General features: G+C 37.5%; 1 protein-coding gene across 2 annotated transcripts in view; it reads right to left on the reverse strand.

The window, feature by feature from the left end:
* Nucleotides 1-16,223, reverse strand: part of COMMD1 (copper metabolism domain containing 1) — a 205,920-nt gene that overhangs the window by 15,939 nt on the left and 173,758 nt on the right. The window contains exon 3 of one of the 2 annotated variants that reach the window (XM_082746708.1): nt 2,033-2,369. The exons of the other annotated variant lie outside the window; for it this stretch is intronic. Coding sequence (XP_082602834.1) covers nt 2,340-2,369 — 30 coding nt within the window. The 3' untranslated portion in view covers nt 2,033-2,339. Of the gene's footprint in view, nt 1-2,032; nt 2,370-16,223 lie in introns of those variants that run through there. 2 annotated transcript variants of the gene reach the window in all.

Genomic DNA, 16,223 nt, shown 5'->3' on the forward strand with positions numbered 1-16,223 from the left:
CTCCGCCTACTTGTGTTCTCTGTCTCTCAAATAAATAAATAAAATCTTAAAAAAAAAGATATATGATTTTGTACTGATTTACATAAGCACCAGGACTTAAGCATTTACAAAGACTATTTTTAGAGCATACAACAAAAGGAAATAAAATGAAACTGAGTTATATAAACACTAAAAGCTCAATACAATGAGATCATTGGCTGATTTCTACCTTTTTCAAAACATTGTGTTCCAGTTCACTTTATAACTTTTTTTATATTTAGCAGGATTTAATGTTTAGTTTTTAAGATTTTCTGTATTTTGAAAAACTTTCGGTGAAAAAATATTTGGATAAAAAGACTATTTTTAGGTGCTCTGGTTTGATTTGCAAGAAGTCATACTGGCTTTTGGCTAAGTAGAACTAGTTCCCAAGTGACAATGGACAAAGAACCTGAGGAACAACTGGTAAACAAGTGAAAATGCAAATCATACTGAAGCATAAAGAAATTTCACATAAGGGCCGCCTGGTTGGCTCAGTGGGTTAAGCCTCTGCCTTTGGCTCAGGTCATGATCTCAGGGTCCTGGGATTGAGCCCCACACAGGGCTCTCTGCTCGCCAGGGAGCCTGCTTCCCTCTCTTTCTGCCTACTTGTGATTTCTCTCTCTGTCAAATAAATAAATAATATCTTTAAAAAAAAAAAAGAAATTTCACTTAAATCTTAGAGAAAACAAATTGACAAAACTCTTAACACATGAGAAAGAAAGTGTTGCTAATATTAATTTGAAGTTCGAACTGGGGCTCCCTCATCATTCCTAATGAGATACATTCCAGAGCAAACTCATCTGCAAACAACTCTGACAAACTGAAATATATTTACATGAAAGGAATAAAAAAGATTAAAAACAAAACAAAACTCAACCCGAGCCGCTTGTTTAGGTAATACCATTAGGCAGGCAGAAACAAAGTATGGCACTTGTTTTTTAAGGGGTTCTTGATAATCTACAGATTAAGATGGGGGAAACACCTTAATATACCTACCCATTAAAAAGACCAGAGTACAGCAATGAATGACAAACTCTTGGGCAAGGGAGGAAGACAGAAGTAAAACTAATCAAACCCTTTCTGGGACTGCAGATTTTCTCCAGCCAGAGGCATCATCAACTTGCTCTGCCAACAGCACCATCTATGTCCTAGCTGTCTCAATGTGGTTTCTTTTAAGTCATTCATGACAGCACAATTATACAGAAATAGGCATAGTTAAAAAGTAAGCATCTCCCTTTACTCTTCTCTTGAGAAAGCAAAACTATATAAAGAGGGTAAAGGATGAAATGACTAAGGGTAGGAGAGCTTTCAGATTCAGAAAATGCTGATTTGGGGAGAAAAAGTTTTGGAAACATTTTTTTATTTTTGTCAAGTTTGTGGGGAAAGGTAATTAATTTTGTTGGGTTTCCAACAAACTCCAAATACAGTTACATTCTAAGGCTTTGGGGGTTGGGACTTTAATATGAATTGGCAGGGGACACAATTCAGCCCATAATAATCACAACAGCTTGGAGGGTCGCATTTACCAAGCATTATGTGTTTTTGGTTGATGATAATGATGATGATCTCACACATAATTCTAGGCTTGCTGTTCTTATTATACAGAAAGAAATTTATAATATTCCAGAAACACACACACATACATGCACACACGCTATCTGATTACTCAGGTCTGCCAGCCGAGTTTGGCAGAAGCCTCATCTGGCTTCATCCTCACTGAACTCAATTTTGAAATGTGATTTAATCTGTGGGGGCTGACAGGATAAAAGCTGCCAGGAAGGGGATTGGAAAATGGTACAAAAGAAATCTTTGCTAATCCTCATTCCCAGATCCGATGAAATACTTTGCCTGCCATGCTGTGTCCCAAAGTCCAGGCCTGAAGACTGACTCAGAATCTGGCACACCATTCCGTGAGAGAATATGGGGATGAGAGAAGAAGAAAGGATTTGCAGTCAGTGCATGAAGTTAGTCACTAGCCTTTTTAGCTCAAATAATTTACTGCAAACTTCTGAAGTGGCAGGAAGAGAGGAGATTGCATCTTTATTACCTAGGGTTGCATTCTGACATCACTTAGGTTGCTGGGGCCTTTGTTCATATACAACAATCATCCCTCACACTAACACAGTGCTTTACAGTTTAGAAAGCCCTTTTGTATGAATGACCTCATCTGATCCTTAGAGCAGTCCTATTAACTAGGAAGAAACCAAGCCAGAGTTAAGGTACGTGGAAGAACTATGGAAGTGAAGACAGATCTTATCTATCTGATCCAGATCTTTTCAGCTATATCCAGCAAAAGACTTCATCAGATGATGCAATGGATTTTATGGGCTTTGATATACTTCTGGTCCAATCTGTGGAGGAAAAGAAAGAAAGGCCTCATTTTCTTAAAATTGCCCAGAGTTCTAAAAACTAGAGATTGGAGTTCAGTCCTCTGCAAAAGACAGAACAGGCAGTCAGGTCCTAACTGGCATAGAAATAGATTTTCTTACTTGGTCACCATTTATTCAGTAGACTCTGGAAACAGTAGAGGAAATAGCAAAGTTTGAGGAGATTGAGAGGATCACCTCTGGACTCTGGGGAAAAACGAAATGCCAAAAAGTGAAATGCCACAACTGAAAAGAAATTAGCCTGGAAGACAGGAGTAGGGGAAATTTCAAGAAAAGTGCAACAAATCTGAAAATATTAGCAAATTCAGGGGGTTACAGAAATTATACTAATGATAATAGCAATGATAACTATCAGTGGCTAACATATATTGAACATATACAAAATGTCATGCACTGCATACTAAGTGCTTAACAATGCATCATTTCATGTTGGTAAGGATAATTTTATCCCATTTTACAGATGAGGAAAGTAAGGAAAGATGAAAAAGTTGTTTATTGCAGCCACGTGAGGAGCAAGTGGCAGAGCCAGTTTTAAACCCAGGTCTGTCTGGCTTCAGAGTCTGAGCACTTAACCATTTTGCAATCCTGACTCACATTTGTATATAGGATAAACACCATCATTAATAGTCACTAAGTACCTGCATGTGAAGGTTATTCTGGGATTCAGTTAACTTTAATAAAGACTCAAAGGAAACCTGAGTGTTGACTGCATGATAGCCCCAAATCAATCTAAAATGGCCTGTAAAAACATCTGGATAGACAATGTGCACATCCTAGCCACCATGGAAGATTGCTAGTGTTTTATAAGTGTAATGTGATGGCAGCATAGTAGAATTAATATATGCATGAGATCTGGGAAGAGAATCATATTACAAAGAGACTAAGTTTTTATTCCCCCTCTTTCTGTGAGGAGAACGTTGTGGGAGGGGAGGGCATTCAGTTTTACATACAGCTACACCTCCCCATCAACAGGAAAGGCAGAAGCAATGTTTACCTTAGTCAACTGACTAATACGTGGAACTTTTTTTTTTTTTTTTAAGTGGGCTCCATGCTGGGCAATGCAGGTCTTGAACTCAGGATCCTGAGATCAAGACCTGAGCTGAGATCAAGTAGGTTGCTTTACTGACGGAGCCACCCAGACGCCCCTGTGTGAACTTCTTAAGATTGCTCCCAAATCATAGTAGGAACAAAACTCCTGTATAAACTTGATGTTCTTTCCATTTATAATCAGAAGGAATTCTCCTTTCTGCCTTGCTAACCCAAGAACACCATATTATTCATCTTGAAAAAAAAGTCACGCCAACATACATAGATTATGGAATGCAAAAAGATAAATATGATCATTTCATGTTATACATCTGAAACATGTCAATTATATCTTACGTTTTTTAAAAAAGAGTGAAAAAAAATAAGTAATACAATTATGAATTCAAATTTTAAACATCCTTCATATTTGGCCGATAGCTATTCTCTGGCCAAGCCAAGAGTAACTAGGACTGGGTGGTGTGAAGGTTAAAAGAGCCCTTGATAAAATGCCCCAAATAGCATAGTTCACTCATGCATAATCAAGGCTTGATGATTATCACCTAAAACAGAAAGACAGTGTAGGCAGCATATACACTGTTATAAATAAAAATAAACAAACATAAATGATTTGTAAAAGCAAACAATGCTTACTCTACTTTGCAGTCTATCCTTTCATTAGAGAGAATATATTTGCCACTCTATCTAAGATTATATCTAAACAAAACAGAAATATGAACTATCAGAGGTCAAAAGAAATTGTATAAAAATATTAGTTAAGAGCAAATAACTACCTGTACCCCTCAAACAAATAATACATTATATGTTAATTAAAAAAAAAGAGCAATAACTATTTTGAAGAAAAGTAAGGTATGTCCCCAATGGAAGTATAAGAAAAACATTTTGACAGTATGACATATATTTCCTCAATGAAATAACAGTCCACGTTTATTTCCTCAACTTGGTTCGCCAAGTTTTTGGCCAACAAAGGAAACATAAATAGAGAAGAATATGGTACCAAATCGCTGGCTATGATTCCTTTATTGGGATTCCTGGTTTCTGAAGCATTTTAGCTTCCTTTGTAAAATGTAAGGTGATGTAGAAATGCTGGGGTTTTAAGCAACAGTCAAGAAGGAATTCCTGAGATGTCTTCAGTACAAAGAGATGGTTTTGTTAAAGCATGGGGACAGGACCTACAGGCAGAAAGAGCTATACTAGGCTTGTGATGGATGACTGATTATATGCTTTCAAGTTGGGAGGAGGCTAGGAACAGCATAAGTCTCTAAGGAATTTTGAAGGCGAGGTTTCCAGGACCTTGAAGGGGCTAGGTATTGTTAGGAAAAGATCATTTATTACTGTACAGAAATCCTCAGTCATGAGACCTTTCAGATGTCTATCAGTGGACCATACGCTTGAAGGCTGGTTGCTAACATGTATCTTGTGGGGTAGAGATAAAGAGAGTTTCCAAAGGAATTTTTATATGTTAAAGAAGACTTACAGGATCCTGGAGGTTGGGATAATGTTAAGCTAAGATTGCCTTTTGCCTCAAGCATAGGATCAACATGGAGGCAGCTGAGCTCCCAGAGGATGGTCACTCTACCTATTTTAAAGACTTGTCGTCAATGGGCTGTAGGCAGTAAGGAAATTTAATTTTTTCTTTTGTCTTTATTTCCTGTATCACAAGGCATTTCAAGTGTACACAAATTTGGCAAACATATGACTCTCTTACACTCCTTTCCCAAATTCACCATTTGTTCAACTTGCCACATTCACTTTGTCATTCTGTCTCTCTCACAAGGATGTAGAGGATGTTAAAGTAGAGGATGCCACCTCTTTCATTCCTAAAACTTTAGTGCATACTTCCTAAAGACAAGGGCATTTTCAGGGCACCTAGGTAGCTCAATCAGTTAAGGGTCTGACTTGGTTTTGGCTCAGGTCATGATCTCAGGGTCAGATCAAGCACCACATGGGGGCTCTGTGCTCAGTGTGCAGTCTGCCTGAGATTCTCTCCCTCCCTACCTCCCTTTCTGTCCCTCCCCCAGCTCATGCTGGCTCTCTCCAAAATAAATAAGTAAATAAAATAAAATCTTTAAAGAAAAATCACAAGGGCATTTTCTTACATAACCATGGTTATATGATAATGATAAATGCTACTATCTTTTAGCAAATGCCCCAATGGTGCCCTTTATAAAGTTGGGTTTTTTATTCCCTCTTCCCAAATCAAATTCACAATCACACACTGACTATATTTAGATGTCATGCATCTTTAGTCTCCTTTAAGCTGGAATAACTTCTCAGTCAGCCTTTCTTGTGTTTCTTGATGCTGGCATTTTTGAAAAGTATAAGCTATTTTACAGAAGGTCAATTTGGGTTTGTCTGATGTTTCCTCATGATGAGATTCCATGTATGAGAGAATGTCAATCTACTTACTAAGAACCTACCCCCAACAATTAGTGGACATGGTCTTTGAAGTCATACAAACTTAAATGCAAATGTAAATCAATAACCACTTTCTAGCTGTGTGGCTGGCTAGTTTAAAGCTTTCTATTCTGTAAAATAGTGATTTTAACGGATTTAAATGGTAAGACTGTTGTGAATATTTTTAATGAGATAATGCATCTAAAGCAATTTAACACAGTTTTGGGGTGGGTGTAAAACTATTTTATACCTCTCTTGATTTTACCGCATTATCTTACACCTAGCAACAATGAAATAAAATTGATTAAGCAGCATCTCTATTTACTTTCTCAAAGAGAAAAAGTACTATACTCTGACCATTCTGTCTATAGTAATCTAGTCTGGCTAAAGTACTTCAGTGCCAGCCTAAAACTGGCAGCAGCATCTCAGCTGTTTGGATGCTCCTAGAGGTTGCCTCCAGATATCTTGCTGCTGCCTGTCCTAGCCCAGGGAGTACACAAGCACTGGCTAGGAGAAGAACACCAGAAGTACTACACAGAGCACATTCCCTCCTGCCGAGACCAGGACGTGGGCCAGTGGAGCGGAGTGGAAGAGTATGACAAAGGCACTGAACATGAAGACTCCAGGACAGGGCTGCCAAGAACATGAACTAGTTTAGGGGACTGATAAGGAGTACTCTGACTAAAATCTGAGTCAGGAGCAAACTCTGTCCTTCCTGTCAATCCAAAGAAAGAAGAGGGAATACCCAAGTCAAGCAATTTTCTTAAAGTCAAATTGAGAGTTTATTTTAATATTCAGCAACAACACTGAAAAAAATGAGGACGCCCACAATTCATTTCCATAAATCCCTTGCCCCTTTGGATAGGCAAGGGAGCTAGTGTGTACAGCATTTTCAATCTACTGTTTTAGTATGATAATCTCATCCTCCATACCTTCTCTTAGAAAACACCAATAAAATTATTCTATTTATGCTAATTCAGTACTTTATGCCACAGGTTAAAACAAAACAAAACCAAAAAGGATTATAACAACTGCACCAGTTCTAAGTATAGAAGTACTAACTCACTTTGGAGATTTGGAATCTAATTTAACTTGGGTTTTTCTATGTTATTAACTCCAATGTTCCAGCATTTTTCTGTTTTACCCTTTTCCACCAATTAGAACTTCAAATGAAAGTCAAATGATCCCTGAGGGTAAAGAAAATAAAATGAAACAAACAAGAAAATTCCTGCGTCCCACATTTCAAACGGTGAGAAGGGGCCTCCAGCAAGGCAAAGAGAAAATTATACTCTCATCACTGTGCTGAATGAGAGTTTGCATCTATACTCTGACAAAGAGAAAAGAAAATTCTAATGCAAAGCCTTTATTTTATCTTCATTAATGAAAAGTAAAAATTCTATAATGTGAGCATTAGGAAAGAACTTCCAATAATTCTGTCATTTATAGGACAGAGACCCCGAGTCTGAGTCAGCCTTCAAGAAATACTTAGATTAAAAATAAAACTGCTTAAAAAGGGGACTTCTCAACTAGAGCTTAAATCTAAACATATGACATTGAAGATGCTATATACCCTATAAGTCATTAGTAGCCTCTTTTCCTTAGGACATAATGACTCTATTGGAAATTTCAAAAAAATCACATATACTTTTGCAATCACCTTTAATTTGAGGAGAAAACCACTTCTCATCTCATCTACTGCATCACTCATGAGATGTCAGTATTATGTTTAAAAGCTCACTATATTTAAAACATTTTGAAGGTTAGGTTTAGAAAGGAATATGTAAATGCATGTAAATTCTGCCATTTTATACTGTTTCCCTCTCCCTATATAGGAAAATCAGGAAGTGAGCTCTCTCTATTATTACCCATGCAACCCAAAGAAGTATTATGGGGGAAAAATGATTGGTATGAGAGTTAGACAATTTGGATTTAATTCTAGCTCAGTTATTAGCTGTATGATCTTAGGAAAGTCATTCAAGTTTTTTGAAGCTGTGGTTTCCAAATCTAGACAATGAAAAAATAATACCTATCTCATATGACTGCTGTAAAGACTAAATAAGATGGCACACATGCAAGCATCCACCACTGTGTCTAGTGTGAAACAGACTCTCAATAAATATTAGTTTCTCTTTCCATCCTGTCACACACATCCTGTCCTCTGACAATAATAAGGAGTTCTGCTAAATACTTGAACTACCAGCTCTGTTTTCTTCAAAACAGGCCCTTGGCTCTTAATAGTGACAAACAGTCATGTGAAAGCCTCCTGGGGCCTGACAATGTCCTAGAGAAACAAAAAATTTCTTGTATTGGGGAACAGCACCAACTGCTTCAGGCTATGACAAGCCCCAAACAGTAAATCAGCTCCTGCAAGTTTTTACAGTGTTACTTAACATCCTGAGAGCTTTGTGCTCTTTCAAAAGTCTTTCTCTCCCTGCAAGGATCAGGCATGCTCTTTGCCCTGTTTTCCCTTCGTAACAGAGGTTTTTATTCAACAAGACCACCCAATGGATTCGAATACTAGGAATCAGAAAAGGCCAGGTTCAACCATGTAGAAACTGGCAAAATTTGGGGACTAAACAGTAAGCCCTTCTTAACCTTTTAGAATCTGGACTTCTGTGTGCTCTCTGTTCTTGGATATAGCAGGCTTTTAGATGCACTGGTTCAAACACGTCTGTGTATTTCTCTCAACTACATTAACACAGAACTCTTACCACGTAGAAAACTTCTTATGGAAGTCTAGAATCTTAAAATCTGACTACAATCTAAAAAGCAACGCTTTCCAACTTCTCCCACTTCATGGTATAGACTGACCCGAACACACGACACCTCTATGCTAAAGGGATTTGAAAGTACTGATGGCTACAAAGCGCTAAAGGGTAAGCAGCACTGACAGAAAAAGGTATACAAAGATTAAACCGATTTGCCATGTGACTCAGAGACTTCTACCACATAAAGGTAATTGTTTCAACTCCAAGCAGCTCTAGGTCAATGTTCACACTCCTTCACAGGACTGACCACCCTTACTGAACCTAAGGGAGAAAGGGAATGTCAGAAAGCAACAAACATTTGATTTGGAACAGCAGGTCCTCCATGGAGGATCATTAAACACTAAATCAGCAAATTAGGTATCAAATACTTAATTGAGTGTATTATACTGGCCAGGTATATAATTTGAAATACTGAGGGTTCAGTGGCAAACAAACCAAGAGTTCTTCCCCTTAAGAAGCTCACATTTTAAACACAAAAAAGATGATAAATTAAAACAATTTCAGTAGGTCATAAAGATCAGTTATTTTTTATCTGCAGTGAAGATGTAGAACAAAACTTTTGGCATAATGAATAAACTTTAGTCACCTTGCAGGTAGTTTATTCAAAGAGTTATAGAATACTGAATAAATTACAGACAGAGGTTGACCCAGTTTCAAAATTCAATTCCTACATTATTGTCTCCTTCTTATGGGCTTAGCGTCATTGCCTCTGTCATTTGGTAGCACATACTGGATGAGATCATTCAGAGGATGATAATGAAGACTGGGACAGTATAAAATTACAAACACAACGCAAGAAATCTGAAGATGTGGGATCTACTTCCATCATATAATATTCACATGAACTTGTGTAATTTACTTAAACCCCTAGAGTCTGACTTTCTTCATCTATTCTATCTCACTTTGTAGGGCTTTTTAGAATTTAAATGAGACACTATAAAAGAACTTGAAAATATTTAAAACATTGGACAATTACTATTACTGCCAAATCAAAATATTTATAGGAAGACTCAGATCAGAAATGAGACAGGAATAACTACATTTGGGAACAATACGAATTCCTGCTTCTATATTAGCTGTTTTGAAATCTTCGCTCCCATTCTGTTATTCCAAAGGGCTCACCCTGTGGAGGAAATGGGTCCTAAAAAAGATTTCAGGGCTCAGACAGCCCTTCTTAGTGATTTCTCCCTCCTCTGAGACAAGATAACAAAAATTACTTTCTTAAAGGTATTTCATTTCCTGGCATCCTAACCCATGATTAAATATCCTTACTTTATGAGTTATTCTTGCTGATTATTAACAATTACAAGATAGGAAGTAAATATGAAGTTATCTCTCTTAGATGTTAAAACACGGGCCAACAAGGACTTTGATAATCTCTTTTTTCCTTGGAAAATTAATCTTTCATTTTCCTTGGGTATCTCTATAGCCACCAGCTTAAATTCAGTTGCCCATGATGCAGAAGGTTCAAAAAGAGAACCAACGGAGGCTGGGGCAATATGGGGACAGATTGAGGAGGTGGTGGGACTGAGGTGGCAAATACAAGTAGAATTTAAAGGCATAATCAGCCTTGGTGGCTCAGCTGGTTAAGAGTCTGCATTCAGCTCAGGTCATGATCCCAGGGTCCTGGGATCAAGTTCCACACTGGGGGGTCCTTACTCAGCAGGGATCCTGCTTCTCCCTCTGCCTGCTGCTCCCCTGCTTGTGCTCTCCCTCTCTCTGCCAAATAAATAAATAAAATCTTTTTAAAAGGGGGGAGGATAATTATTTCTCAGCTCTAGCCATTATTTGTAGATAAGTGGGCCTAGTGTCGATGGATCTATTATTTCAAAAGATTCCAAAAACTACATTTTTGGGTGATACCCCTGAAATTTTATTTGCAAAATGCCCAGTCACCTAGAGCTTACTATAAATTCATAGTGCAGATTTCTTCTGCCAGTGAAGAGGTAGACCATTTATTTAAAATGTAGTTATTAGTGCTGATAAATGACTTACCAATATTCTGATTTGAGGAAGTATATATTAAGCAAGGCCTTGCAAACTAGAGATAGGAAAGAGGATATTTCAGGCTGGGCAATTATTATGTGCAAAAACAATGAGGTAGAAATATGCCTGGCTTGCTGGGAGAAGGAAGGAGAATGTACAGGCTAGTTTGGCTGGAGAAGGAATAGGACACAGATGGGAAAAAACTGTAAAATACACTGAATTCTCGAGTAAAGGGCTAAGATTTTTATGGATAATCTTTAGAAGAGAAAATCTCTAGATAAAGAAGAGCCATTAGGAGGAGGAGGATCACTTGCCAAAAGTTATATGTTGCCGCTCTTCTCCCCTTTTTCAAAATAGAGGATAAGACTGGATGCTGACTCATGAAACATGGGAGTTCTGGAAAGTTCCCAATTGAATGCCAATTTAACCAACCACACTTTAAGTCAACTGTCTTGGCATTGTGGTGGTCAAAACTTGCAAAAAAAAAATTAAATGGTCTCTAAAGGGCTATTTCTTTCTGATCAATAAAAACATTTAGAATTTAAAACTCAAAGAGAAGGTTACTGGACGGTTTGGCACACTGTCAGTTAATCAGCAGACAAAGCTTTCATCAGACTGCCTATCAGTGGGCAAGAAGCTGCACTGACGAGGCTGGTCTCAGAAAAGTCTTCCACAGGGAACAAGCCCAGAATGCACTACTGTCTATATTCAAAATGTAGACACACACCTCTAGCAGCTCTTATTTCATCCTCAGAACCATTTCTGTTTTCTTCTGCAACAAATGATTCTGGGGCTTTTAGTCCAGGGGATACTCTCAGTAAAATTCCTGGAGACAAATGGCCAGAAGAACAGAGCTACTGACTCTCACTGAGAGCTGGGATATTAAAATACCAAATGTACTGGGTCACCTTGGTGGCCTAGTCAGTTAAGCCTCTCTGACTCTTGATATCAGCTCAGGTCCTGATCTCAGGGTCATGGGATCAAGCCCTCCATCTGGCTCTGTGCTCAACAGGGAGTCTGCCTCAGATAATTTCCCTCTGCTCCCCACTCTCTAAAATAAATGAATAAATAAATCTTTAAAATACCAAATGTATTAAATGCACTTTGTTCTTTCAGAAAAAAAAATATCCTATAAGGCACAGTTGAGAAAGGCCATATCCATAATGATAAGGAACTTAAACTTTATTATGAAGGTAGTGTGGGAAACATAATGGTTTCTGGCCAGATAAATACCGTGATCAGAGCAGATTTTAAGGAATGCTAAACTGGTGGCAATGTTCAGGATGGCCGAGGGGGGAAAGAACAAAAAGTAGGGAGACCAATTTAAGTAAATGCATGGAGTTGGGAATGAGCATGGTAGGTCTATAGGAGGGTGAAGAGGACACTGGGCTTCTCAGGGCCTAGGAAACCATCAAGAAGTGCTGTTACTCTATCAGGTATGTGCCTTTTTCTTACATACATACAAACTTTCATACACATGCATGTGGGTATTCCACACACAGTGTCTGCCTCTGTCCATCAGTACTCTTCTCTTCTACATATACATATATATACATATACTTCTACATATACAGACAGCCAGTAAATACTACCCTAATGTAAGCTCTATGTGACCTCTCAGTTACAGTGCTTAGCACCATTAAGCAACTTCCTTACATCAATAAACTGAAAATCCTAAGGAGAATCTGTTTTACCCCAAAACACTCTCTCTGCCTGAGCAGAGCCTGTCACACCAAATCATGTCACAAATACCTGTTTAGCCTGTGAAAGGTAAGCAACCCTTGTCCAGCATTCCCTCTGATCTAATGAGCTGGGCCAGTGGGTAAGACTGAGAAGCTGGCAATGATTTACTAGTCATACAGCAAGGACTGTTGGGAAAGTAGCTTACCTTAGGTCAATTCGCAGGGTAGACCCAGCAACAACAGACACATTTTGCTATAGTAAAAAGTAAGCTATGCTAGGTAGAGCACAGAGAACGTTTATAGCCAAATAGCTGAGATGGATGTTTTAAAATTAGCAAACAGGTTACCTCTCAATAGAACTGGAAAAAGAATACAAACTAATAAAAAAAAAAAAATCATGAACACATAAAATTAAGTGGTACCCAATGGAAACAAACTGTTAATCTAGTTATGATATGTGTATGTATGTATGTATGTATATGTGTACACCTACATTCAAGCATACTATATATAAAGACTTATGTTACAGAAATGAAAAGTGACTATTTAACATCTAAAGGTTTTCATCAGTCTTTTTTTTTTTTTTTAAAGATTTATTTACTTATTTGGGGGTTGGGGCTGTGGGAGTAGAAAGAAACCCCAAACAGATTCCATGCTGAGCACAGAGGCAGATGCCAGACTCGATTCTGTAACCTGGAGATAATGACCTGAGCGAAATCAGGAGTCTGACGCCTAGATGCCTAGACGACAGTGGGCACCTCTTTTCATCAATCTTTTAAAAATTATCCTCTGGGGTGCCTGGGTGCCTCAGTGGGCTAAGCCTCTGCCTTCGGCTAAGGTCATGGTCTCAGAGTCCTGGATCAAGCCCCCCATTGAGCCCCGATTCGGGCTCTCTGCTCAGCAGGGAGCCGGTTTCCCCCCACCCCACCCCCACCTGCCTGCCCCTCTGCCTGCTTGTGATCTCTCTCTCTCTCTGTGTCAAATAAATAAATAAAATCTTAAAAAAAAATTATCCTCTAATGCTGAAAAAATTAAAATTAAAATAATAATTGATGCTCATGGGGCACGTGGGTGGCTCAGTCAGTTAAGCATTTGCCTTCAGCTTAGCTTAGGTCATGATCTCAGGGTCCTGGAATTAAGCCCCACATGTGGCTCTTTGCTCAGTAGGGAGTCTTCTTCTCTCTCTTCCTCTCCCTCTGTACTCTCTCACTCTCTCAAATAAATAAATAAATAAATAATCTTTAATTTTAAAAAATTTTAAAAATTTGATGTTCATATAATTTTTCTAGGAGCTCACATATTATTTAACATGAATCACACATTTATTTCAAAAAATTACATTTAATTTTAATAAATTCTATTTAGATTTAATATTTATACATCACCACGTAATCTAGAATCTAAAATACAAACCCTAACAAAATTTAGCACAAGCAAGGGAAGTGATACACAAGTAAGGACTTAAATATAAATTTAAACTTAAAGCAAGCCATTAGCCCAGATTCTAACAAACATATAGAAATAGCATTAGCACTATTACCATTTTGTACAACTCTTAATTTACTACTGTATTGTATATATTTGTTTTCTTTATACATTTCCTAAACCAAAACTGTGTTTGTTTATAGTTGTATCTCTAGCATCTAGAATTGTGCCTGGAACATAGTAAGCAATTTTTTTTTCTTCTTATTTTTTTAAAGAGTTTATTTATTTGACAGAGAGAGCAAGAGAGCACAAGCAGGGAGAACAGCAGAGAGAGAGGGAGAAGCAGATTCCCCACTGAGCAGGGATCCCAATGGAGGGCTCCATCCCATGATGGAGGGATCATGACCTGAGCTGAAGGCAGATGCCTAACCATCTGAGCCACCCAGGCACCCCCATAGTAGGCAATTCTAAATGATAAATGGCCAGTAGAAAGGATGTAAGAATGGAAAAAAATAAGTGATGTTTTGAATTCTGTCAGTCTTTATTTATGTCCTACAACAATTTCACAGAAGACAGGTGGAATACATATAACTGCAAAATTTTAATTGTTTAGAATGTTTATAGATAATAGAAGAGTCCATTTCTTTTTTTTTTTTTAAAGAAGTCAAACTTCCACTCTTTTTTTTTATTTTTTATTTTTTAAGATTTTTATTTATTTATTTGACAGAGAGAGACCACAAGTAGGCAGAGAGGCAGGCAGAGAATGAGAGGCGGAAGCAGGCTCCCTGCTGAGCAGAGAGCCCGATGCGGGACTCGATCCCAGGACCCTGAGATCACGACCCGAGCCGAAGGCAGCGGCGTAACCCACTGAGCCACCCAGGCGCCCTAGAAGAGTCCATTTCTATCTACACTTACTGATTTCAGGAAACATGTACAAAGATAGCAACATTTTCCTAATTTTACCAGCTATGAAACAAAATTATTCTAATAACTCTAATAATTCTAATAATTATTCTAATAATTCTAATAATTTTGTAGTATAAAGATATATGTAGTATAAAGATGAATCAATTCTTAAAAATGCTCAATTGATCTGCTCAATGGTTTATAGAATTTAATTAAAAGTTGAAAGTAAAGACTACTACATACAAAGTTTTTAAGGTGTGACTCTGTTCTATATACAGTTTCCACCCATAGTAAGGCCATGGTAGAATAGAAGAGATATATGTACACAATCAACTACAATTCAGAATAAAATTCCATTGATATAATAGAAAAGGTTTAAGCCAGGTATTATAAACGTATATACAAAAGAAACATTAAGCCTCACTGGAAGAATTAAAGAGATTCATGAAGGAAATGGCATCTCAACTAGGATTTTTTTTTTCCACCATAATGCATAATGTTTATTGAAACCCAGTTCCAATAAATATGACTTGCCCTTTCTTAGCCAAAGCATAAGAAACAAAGATAACAGGAATTACAAACAGAAATGAAAAATGGGAAATAGGCCCCTGGCAAGCAATGAACCTTTTCTTTTTCCAATTCAATCTGAGACCACTAGATTCTGGAAGATACTTTTAGATGTGTACACTTGTTTCAAAATACCATTAGTTCTCATTCTGATCTGTAGGATTTACAGAGTGAGACAGTATGGGTCATATTGGACCACTGAAAGTCTCTACTATTTTTTTTTTCTTGTTTATATACATGAGATTCACTGAGATTCCACTAAAATGGCAATACCATGAATTAAGTGTCACAACATTCCTTGGTTTTGAAATACAACAATGTCCCTATTCTCTTTCCAAAAAAATGAGCTATAGTTAAAAAAAAAAAAAAAGCAGTCAACATTCATTCTAAATATTTGCAAAACTGTCTAAAAAAATAGAAAGGTGTAGGATAAGAGTAACAGTGAAAGTAACTGGTAATTTGCCTTTAAAAGTTTACACACACATTTTAGCCTTTGTTCCACACATATGCCTTCAAGAGAAGAGGGACACACACATATTATTTATTATTGTTATTCCTTATTTATTAGTTAGTAGTATTTTGATATGCTTTATGCACTGTATGATTTATCTTCTAAGAGTGAAATTAAGAAGTGTTGCAGGACCCAAAAGTTTATAGCAGCAATGTCCACAATAGCCAAACTATGGAAAAAACCTAGCTGTCCATCAATAGACGAATGGATAAAGAAGATGTGATATATATATATATATATATATACAATGGAATATTATGCAGCCATCAAAAGAAATGAAATCTTGCCATTTGCGGTGACGTGGATGAACTAGAAGGTATTATGCTTAGCGAAATAAGTCAATCAGAGAAGGACAATTATCATATTGTCTCCCTGATATGAGGAAGTTGAGAGGCAACATGGGGGGTTTGGGGGGTAGGAAAAGAGTAAATGAAACAAGATGGGATCAGGAGGGAGACAAACCAGAAGAGACTCTTAATCTCACAAAACAACTGAGGATTGCTGGAGGGAGGGGGGTAGGGAGAGGGTGATT

The sequence above is a fragment of the Mustela nivalis genome, assembly GCF_964662115.1.
Source record: "Mustela nivalis genome assembly, chromosome: 8".
NCBI lineage: Eukaryota > Metazoa > Chordata > Mammalia > Carnivora > Mustelidae > Mustela > Mustela nivalis.